This window comes from Pterocles gutturalis, unplaced genomic scaffold, assembly GCF_000699245.1.
Source record: "Pterocles gutturalis isolate BGI_N339 unplaced genomic scaffold, ASM69924v1 scaffold18068, whole genome shotgun sequence".
In the NCBI taxonomy this organism is placed as follows: domain Eukaryota; kingdom Metazoa; phylum Chordata; class Aves; order Pterocliformes; family Pteroclidae; genus Pterocles; species Pterocles gutturalis.
Window position 1 is genome coordinate 42,547 of NW_010118444.1, and position 10,109 is coordinate 52,655.

General features: G+C 45.0%; 1 protein-coding gene across 1 annotated transcript in view; it reads left to right on the plus strand.

Moving 5' to 3' along the window:
- GSG1L (GSG1-like) overlaps nt 1-10,109 on the plus strand; it is a 48,595-nt gene that overhangs the window by 28,852 nt on the left and 9,634 nt on the right. The window contains exons 4-5 of the mRNA XM_010076205.1: nt 4,037-4,148; nt 7,548-7,715. Of these exons, the coding sequence (XP_010074507.1) occupies nt 4,037-4,148; nt 7,548-7,715 (280 nt within the window). The remainder of the gene's footprint in view (nt 1-4,036; nt 4,149-7,547; nt 7,716-10,109) is intronic.

Genomic DNA, 10,109 nt, shown 5'->3' on the forward strand with positions numbered 1-10,109 from the left:
AAAACAAAATTCTAAAACTTTGAAAGAAGAAAACTGGGGGCTACATGACTCTTTTAACCCCATTTACCTATCGCATTTTTCACTTCAATTTTTTGTTCCTTTGGAACAAGGACCACATGATAAATTTGCCTCTTGCCAGGGAGAAGTGAAAACACATATTCCTCATTTCAGAACGGCAATGCAGTAATTAGCCTCCCCCCGGCCCACACAGCCGTTACCATACCCATAGCCTGAGCCTCCATTTTCAGCATCATCACACTGATTAGCCAGTAGAAAATGAAAAACATATAGTGTTGAAAATTCTCTTTTTTGTGTTAACCCTAAAAGTAGGTGAAAGATTGATGTTTCAAACCGAAGAAAGAAGCCCATCTTGTTCAGTAGCAAAACTGAGAATGAAAAGGCTTCCAGTCATCTCACCTAGGAGTAATCCCAAGAGAAACCTGGGGACATGTACATCTCTCAGAACAACCGTTTCTTGCTATTTTCATGCTTGGTCTGTACTTGAAGACCTTCAGCAAATGAACTTGAGGAATTCACTTCTCTAAAAGACATTATCAAATCTAACCATGTAATTGTGTCCCTTCACTTCTGTGCTGGCTGGAAACTCCACTTCCCAAAATCTATACAAGCAACCAGCCACAGCTGGCTTTTGTGAGCACTCCTGCATGGACCTCTCTGGTAGAAAGAACTTCTGTAATGAAAGTGCATTTTATTCTGCAGTATTTCAAGCTGAAAGAGATTATAACATGCAGTGTACGTTTCTGTGAAGGAGTTTCTATTTTCAAGGATAGCTTCAAATTGTGGAATACAGTTAGTGGAATAAAACTTAGATCAGAAGTGCAGCTGAAAGGACAAAAAAACCTGGCAAAAACTTCCAAAGTATATTTTTCAGCTTTTGATGTAATTTGGGTTTTTTTTAAAAAGTCTTCAATTTTCAAAATCAAACTATGTGGAATTCTTCAGCATTCAAACAATTATTTCTGGGCTGTTTCTCTTTACCTTTAAACTGCAGTTTTAAGTTTTGTAAGGATTATGAAGTTCTCTTTCCTACACATCTTTCTATTTTTATTTGTCCTTCCCTCTTTATAAGTACATTGCCATGATGTTCCAAATATAATCTTTAACATTTTACAGAGAAAAGGGATAGAAAGGAAGCAGCAAAAAAACCCCACCCCAAAACACTGCTACCTGGGGTTTTTCCAGTGACTAAGATCTCAGAGGAAAGAAGAAAAGCATATTTGTTCAGTGTTAGCATATTTATAATGGCACAGCTTTATAGAAATCAGATAACCAAGGGGGCTTTGCCTTGGAGCAACAGACCTCTACCTAAATTCGTGCTAGAATTCCCTCCTAAAAGTGCCATGGGATCTTCATAGTCTCCTAGCTCAACATCTCCAGCTTAGGAAAAATTATCCTGACAGTGGGGCTGTTTCTTAACTTCTTATAAATCATTTAAAAAACACCCCCAACACCAACATTTTGGTATTACTCTTAACCTTACACAAATTAAACAACTTATATACATCTCTCCTGTAATACTTACAATAAAGCATTTTAATGAATGTGATATATTCCATAAATAATATTTTTAGTAAGGGTATCTTTAAAATATATTGTCTTTTCCAAATTTAGTTCCTTAAGCTCTCTTAGAAACAGCTCTGATCCTGCAAGGCCCAGATCTCAAGCCAACTATAACTGGTCCACATTTCTGCACTCCCACCCACTCCAGTTGCTCCAGTTCACCATCCCATCAGAGTTTTCCACCCGCAAACCTCTGTTGCCCTGGACCCCAGGTGGGTGGGCACACAGGGATTTTGTCCTCTTTGTGGAGCCTTAGGTAGCCAGCTGGAGGAAAAGATGACCTGGTAAATACATAAATTGTTGATTTATGTCACAGGCAGGTCCTTTTATCTAATGCGCCCGTTAAATGCACAATGTAGAATGTCACAGGACATCCCCACGGAGCGCTTGGCAAAGGAGAGCTGAAACAGACCAAACCGATGGGTGGCATCGGGAACAAACCAAGAGCGCACGAAGCAGTACAACGAAAGACAGACTCGTACTGTTCTGCTGTAGCTCATACATGGCGTAATGCCATTGACAGCACGGCCAGGTACATGTCCGCCCCTGACCCAGATAAAGCAATAAATGCCACGTTCTCGCTGTGTGACAGCAGGACTGGCTGGTGACCTCCTACTCACCTGTACCAGTGGACTGGCATCCTGGCCACCCACGCAGCGAAAGCTCTGAACATTGCTGAAACCCATTAAGATTTTGCATGACAGAACAGAGCAGAACAGCCTTGCTGAAGCTGGTCCTGGCTGTGTCAAGCCTACTGATGGCTCTGAGTGACTCTGACATGTCTCGGGGCAGTCTGTAATGTTTTATTAAGGTTTAAAAACTATTGACAGTAGGCACAGGAACAGCAAATCCCAAACTTTAAGATTAATGCTGTAACTGTCAGCTGGAGAAAATCCACTGATTAAAAAGTACAGCAAGCTCCCAGTGAATTCTGGAAATTAAACATAGCCAGAAACAAGCAAGGTGTGCACCATTTTGCTGAGCTCCCAGTAGGCCTCCCACCCTGCCGAAATATCATTTCTCCTGATGTGAATTGCTGTCTCCACCTCCTAACTTCCCAGTGTGTCACACCGACATGAAGCAGCTGAGCAAATCATCACAGCTCCTTGTAATAAAACGTCTGCTTTCAGCCTCTGCAGTTGTTGGTATCAAATAGGACATTTGTCTCGCTGAAGGTCCTGCTTAACATACCCACAACACAACCATGACATTCCCTGACTTCCCTCCCCCAGAACTGCCCTGATTCATCCACGTGTCTGGTGAGACTAATGAAGCTCTTTAGGCTCTGAGAGGAAGCAGGAAAGAAGAGAGAAAATTTGGATGTGGGGAGAAGGGAAATCAGGATCTTCCATATGGAAGAAGGGCAACAGAGCAAACAGTAAAGGCGGCTTTGGTTACGGAGCAAAGTGTAACATATGGGCCAACGTTGTACAGTGGCAGAACAACAGCATTTCAAAGTGCCTTGAACTGCCATTGCAGCACGAGGGACTTCTGACATCTGTAGGTCCAAGGTCTGTTTGGGAAACAATGATCCTGCCCCACTCTTTAGCTACCTGCCCAAACCCGTGCTTTCCGTGAGCTCACCTGGGAGCATCATTCTGCACTGGCTAGGTGCTAAAGCAGACACATCCCAAATGACTGTGGCTAGAAAACTCTCCAAGCATCAGAGCTGCTACTAGCCACCGCTTCTTGAAAAGTGGGGTTTGCTTTTCCTCAGAGGGATGCCTAGATGTGAAAATTCAGGCAGTTTTTTCTGCTCAAGCTGAAGAACCATGCTGGCCAGCTAAGTGGCAGAGCAAACTTATTGATCTAACTGTAACTCGTTCTTTAGCACACGGTGAGTAGTGTGTCTAATATACCCAGCTGTAGTTATCTCAGCAAAATATAATCATGTCGCAAAAGCATCATCAACATTGTACCCTCAAAAGCATTCCTATGGAATCCTCTCGCCACACATCATCAGGAACACGGAGTTAATTTAATTGTGCAACTTCCAAGTGCTCTGTAAGTGTTCAAATGCATACATCTTAGCAACTATCCAGATAAAATACGGTTGTTTGGCGTTAACGCGTTCAATCTTGTATTGCCTGCAGAAGCCTCCCTCCTTATTCTCTTACCTGAGGCCCGGCTGCGGCGGGCTGAGATAGCTGGTGGGTGGCGTACCCCTGTTTGGCAGCGGCAAGGTTGGCGGCGATGCTCACTGTGCAACATTTTCTTGAACGATTTTCTTTCTTTAACTCTTCTCTTAATTGAGAATTCAGTGTGATGTGCAGTAATGAGCTCTCAGTCACCTCTCCTCTGCCCATGCAGCTCCCTCCTCCACAGCAGAATAGGAGGCATAGAAGTACAACAAAGACTTTTTTTGGAGCTTTCAAAGCACTTCCAGCAGTAGCTATCTCAAGAATTATAAAAAACATTAGCACAAAAAATGCCTATTATAATCTCTGCTTCTCAGGTCTCTTGGGGATGGTGGCACACATGATGTATACTCAAGTTTTCCAGGTGACAGTGAGCCTTGGGCCAGAGGACTGGCGACCGCATTCGTGGGACTACGGATGGTCCTTCTGGTAAGTGTCACCACCAGTTAATGTCTTTTCATTTTTGAGTTGTTGCATAAGTCTGCTGGGAGACTGTACATATCATCTCAAATTTCCAGGAACATGCATGTGAATTCCCAGTTGCCAAAAGGCTAGGAGCACAAAGCCACCATGGCCGTGCGGTGGTCGAGGTGTCAGAGGACAGCTCCCAGTGGCTGTGCCGCAGCAGCAGCTGTGCACGTCAGCAGGTACACAGCATTTGTAAATAAACAGCAGCCACAATTACCACCACAGATTGAGCACTCTCATTAAAGTTCAATTTAGGTACATAATTGCTATGGCATTTCAGAGACTTTTAGCTTTTTTTTTTTTTTTTTTTTTGTGTCTCAGCTGAACGTTACAGGGCAACTTTTAACACAACTGAAGAGGAAGGCACAGTGCTCCTGACACCAGGATCCTTTCCTGTGGATCATGGGGAGAAGGCTTGGGAAAATGGACATGACATTTTGGAGACTGATTTTTTAAATTTTTTTTTACCTTTCCCATTTATCTGCTAAAATTCACATAAAAATAATTTGGCCAAGATATGTCAACTCTTTTGTATTGCTTGCAAGTTTATAAGAAGTGTAATATGAATAGGAGACTGCAGAATAGAAATACCTGCAAACAACATTCATATCCCTCTAGAGGCATCAGCCTCTCTGGATGGTTAGGGAAAATGCTTTCTCTTTTTCACTTCTAAATATAGCATATTATTTTCATTCCATCTCAAAGCAGAGACAACAAACTTTGCTAGCACCAGTAAATAAATACAAATACTTCTTATGCACAGCGCTGCAGGGAATCATTAGTCTTTCCTTCTCCCCTCACTATCCTGTGTTTCATGGGAGGAGTCACTAACATTTCAGTGACATGTTACGAAATATAAATCACATTATATTTACAATACAGCTTATTTTGTGTATCAATTCTTTTCCCAAGGGACAATGGGAAAACTGGTGTTTCTGTGCCTCTGTTTCCCCTCTATTGAAAGGGAATGATAAAAACACCTCTCCTCAAAATGAGGAAGGGCACTCAGATGTCCCAGGGTTGAAAACACACTGCTTGGTCCCTGTTCTCTTACCCCATTCCCAAGCCATTGGCAAAGCCCAGAGGTTAGTCTGTGCTCTGGCACAAGCCAGCAGTGGGCCAGGGGGTTCTCTGGGAAGGGGCTTTCAGTGGCTCTGGGGATCAGTGGATGTTCAAGCTTGGCCCCTCTAGATAGAAAACCAGTACAGAAACCCAAGCTGCTGGAGCCACGGGGGAACTTGAGAGCACAGCCCTGAGCTCTGCTACCGGAGGCTCTGTAGGTACAGTCCCACCACATCTGGGGCACAGCTGGCATGCAGGGGCACTGCTGTTAAAGAGGTCTTCACCTGAGGTAGGATGAAACTCTTACAGGTAGGAGAACCACTCTTTACACTTAAATAATATTTAACCAAGGTCCATAAATACTAAAACATATCAATGATAATTGTCTCATTTACCAAATGCCAGACCTGAGGTCACTGAGTCTTCATTCTGTATTTCCTTCTCTGAACCTTTCGGCATTGCTGAGTTAATGATTAGAAATTATGAGAAACTTTCAAGAGAAATTTTTCTCCATATGTCATTCCCAAGGTACCAACCAGGCACAGTGAAGCATGTGGTTTCAGCTGCCTTCTTCCTCGATATTGTTTAGGAGCCCAGTTGGAAATGTTTGGAGCTGTTGGAGCTTTTCCACACGCTCCGTGTAGGAGGAAGACACTTGCCAGGCTTCCCTGTGCCTGGCCACTTACACGTAGCACGAGTTTCCTTTCCACTTCTCCGCTCAACCATGGGGAACCTAAGGGAACTTCAGCACCCCAGGGTTCACTACGCTCCCTTCTCGTTTGACTGCATTTGGCAAACAGGTTCAAAAATGACTAGGAAAGGGCTGCCTCCGCACACTTCATTGCCATGGGAGTCCCTAAAGGACTTGCTATGCACTGAATTTTGAAATCATTGAAATGAGCCATTTCTGTTTACTTGAACCATTTTTTTTCCAGATTTTTCTCTTCATGAATATGCTTTCTTTTTCAAGTTTTGCCTAATTTGAAATGTTTCCCTGTCTGCAGCTCCTTTGCAGAATGGGAACACAGCTCATGCTGCGGGCTCTGTTGATAATGCGTGTTTATAAGATAACGCTACTGTGACTGTATTCTCTCTGTTCTGCATAATTTATATCAATGTTCAATTTGGTTACAGAAAAGGTGAAACCAAGGAGTAGGTAGAATGTGTAGCTGACACAGATGATTAAAATAACCCAAGTTAGTTAGGAAGCCACTGTGAAGTGTACGTAGCTGGAGCTGATGGGCTGAATGTGAAGTCAAGGGGAGCCTGGATGCAGAGCAGCCCTGCAGACAAAAGGAGGAAGCCAGCGCCTTTTTTGTAGCCCCATTTCATGCTCAAAAAGCATCTAAACTCCTTGGGGCCATGAGTTCCCCCAGCCACATTGGAGCTTGAAATCCGTGAGGTAAAGGTTGGAGCAGAGACTTGCAGGGAGGGCAGAAGACACCCAGGAGGGAAACCCAGTGCACGGACAGGGAGCAGAGCAGCTCCCAGCTGAACTCTCCTTGCCAGGAGACCCAGGACAACACTTGCTGCTGTTCCAGCCTGGCATGGTGGCAGTCACTTTTTTACTTCCACTTTTCTTCTCCCTCTGTTTCCCCATGCTCCTGCTGGGTCCTTGCAGGTGTGCTGGGTCCTTGCAGGTGTCCTGGCTCCAGCTGGCCAAGCCTGGCTCGCACAGCCTGCACACATGGGGCACGGCCCTCAGATGGGATCCCTCTGCAAAATGGAAGTGCTGTCTTCTATTCTGGTCAGGCTTTCAGAGACCAGATATAAGACAGGAATGCTAGAAATGTCCATGAACCCGGAAAGAAGGAAATACAGTAGTCTGATGAAAGCATAAAAGAAATGATCCCTGTAGCAGCATTGTGCAGAGTCAGTCTCCCATGGATGCTGGAGAACTTCAACCGGTCTGAAAGATGTGCTCTCCAGGGCATGACTCCTTCCAGGAGTTCATTACTGCTCTGTAGAATTTAGCACTTGCCTGCAAGGCTCTGAAACGTTTCAAAGGGAAATCAGGAGGTGTCCAACTCTCTGTCAGAGTGCACAGAGCGTTCACATTAGCGCTCTGCTGCACAGTTCTCCATGGGATGAAAGCTGTGCCCAGCCCCTAGCCCAGCGTCCTGCCCGCACGCCTGAGCACGTGCCACAGGTCGTTGGAGGTAAGATGAGCAGAACTGGTTGGTCACCATGGACTTACCTGCCTAGTCGCATCCTGTGTACGTGTGTCTCTTGGCGTCAGAAATATACCATGAGCTGCTGTCTTAACCCAGCTCTGTCTGCTGGTTTCTCTCTCCACAGTCTGGCATGGGGCTCTTTCACCTGCTGCATGGCGGCCTCCGTCACTACCTTGAACTCTTACACTAAGACTGTCATTGAGTTCAGACACAAGCGCAAAATCTTTGAGCAGGGCTTTCGAGAAGAACAGAACTTCCTAGACCAGGAAGCCATCAAGTACTTCAGAGAAAGGTCAGTGCAGCCAGTTGCTCCGTCAGCGGAGCTTTTTGTGGACTCTGCTAGTCTCAGAAAATCCAAGCTCTCACCTGCTTCAGCACACGCGGGTGAAGTCTCTGAGATACTTGGAGAAGATGTGTGTTAAAGACAAACACAAAAGATCCTCCTTGACTTGTTTTTTCTTAAATTTTGTGATGTCCCAGTCCCTGCCTTTTCTTGTATACTCATTAAAACACAAGCTGACATGTCCTTACATATGTATCTGATTCATAGGAAGTCACAAGAAGCTATGCTGGCAATGCAAGCTGCTTTTCCCTCTCTGGAAAGGTAAAATTGTGGGAATTTAGTGACTGTTAACAGCCACCCTTTCTCAGCACAGGTAATAGGCACCTCCCCATAAACCTAGAGGCTGCTGAGACATTTTCCAGCCACCACTGGGACACTTTGGAGTTGCCACCTTCCGTAGTCAACATGCCTACAACCCACCCCAAGCTCCTCCACACAAATACAGCACGTACATCATCCCGCACTGCAGAAACACCCACACAGTGCCACCCACAATGCTAGCAGGGTCTTAGATGGACTGTAAGACCCATCTGAGCCCTGAGGGCCCAGAGGTGCTCCTTCACTCTGCTCGTCACCACACACTGCCCACCCACCCCACTCCTGACCCCAGGCACTCTTAGTTAGCCCATGAGGCTGCACTGGGATACTTGCTGCCCTCATTCTTCTGGGAGAAGGTGAAGGCTTTGCCTAACATGGCAGAAAGTGAAGAGCACACAAATATTGACCTCACACAGCAGGGAAGGTGTGATGGACTCTATAGGGTTACCTTCATGGAATCAGAAGCTGATAAGTACAGAGAATCCTCACCGAAAGCCTATTGTTGGAAGAAATGTAAAGATATTTTGGGGTCAGAAACATAAGGAGGATTCATTCTTGTTCTTCTGACTGATGTGGCAGTTTCTCAGTGGTGGAGGAGAGTGGTTGGGAAGCTCTGAGGAGACAGGAGGTTTAAAATGATCAGGCATTTCAGCAGCAAAGTGAGGAGAAGAACTAGAGAGCTTCCATGCTCATACTTTGTGTTGGTTACCCAACCTTAACCAATAGTCTCTGTTCTTACAGTTGTTCCTCTGCCAGCTTCCAAGTTCGGCAATTCCTCTACCTTTCAGTCTGGAAGGATGAGAGAAATTATTCAAACAACCACGACTTTCCTAATTTTGCATTTAGAGATGACAGTGAATTTTTTAAAAATTCTTTGCCTGCTAAAAAAAAACCCAACCACAGCGAAGGGGAAGTGGTCAGCATGTGCCTCAGGGGAAATCAGCACTCAGTGAGGGAAAACAGCCAGCTGAGTTATTGCAGTGAGAATTGCAGACGAGAGAGAGGCAGAATATGTGGAGTTACATTGGGAAATGCTAAGGAAACGTGGTAAGCTACCACTACTGCCCTTTCTGGAGCAGTAAATAGCAAAACCCACCAATGGCATAGAGGACACTAGCCCTCTTTATCTCACAGCTGTATTGTGTGTTTTGAATTTTATTTCTCTCACTCACAGCCCCCCCACACACATTTTTCCATACCTGTAAACCAATACCACCTAGGACTTTACAATCAGATTTATGTTGGACTAGTAATCTGAGAGACCTTCACCCCAACACGCTAGATGAACAGGCGAAGGGCCCCAAAGAACGACAACAAGCCGAATACAGCACTAGGGCTTTTTCAGGTCTCTTGGGAGGAAGGTTGGATCTCACCTATGCAACCAGCAGGGTACTGAACACACGTATGCCCAAGGCAAGTGACAAGTCCCACCTTGGCCAGTACAAACCAATGTGGTTTTTAACTCTTATTTTATGTGTATCATGGAAAACAAGCTCCATACCAGGTAATGAACAGCCTATTCCTAGTGACTGCTCTGTACACTAGTCAGAGCCCCCCTCACCAGAAAACAGAGACGATGCTTTGTCTCTACAAATTGCTTTATGACTGGACTGGACTGTAAATGCCTCCTTGCTTATTTTGAATTTGTGTGAATAACTCACTTGTTGGTCACACCGTCCGAGCCCCTCCACACACATTGGCAAACACAGCGCAAACATGGGGTGTTCCCAAACTTCATGATTATGACTTTCTTTTTTTAATCTCACGTTATTTTAATTGTTGTATCTGAATACATAAGAAGAAGCTCAGACATAGTGTTACCATGGGATCATTCCGGAGATTTAAAGCTGTGCAGCACCATATCCATCTTTTTTAAACTTAGCATATTCATGATCAGCTCCAGTTCTGTGACCCGGGAACACTCGGAGACTGCAGGGGGCCCAGGGCTCATCAATTAGCAACACAGTGTTGCTGCCTGCGGTGGGTGCCGGCAGTCCCAGCAAGCACACAACTTCCCCTAGCTCC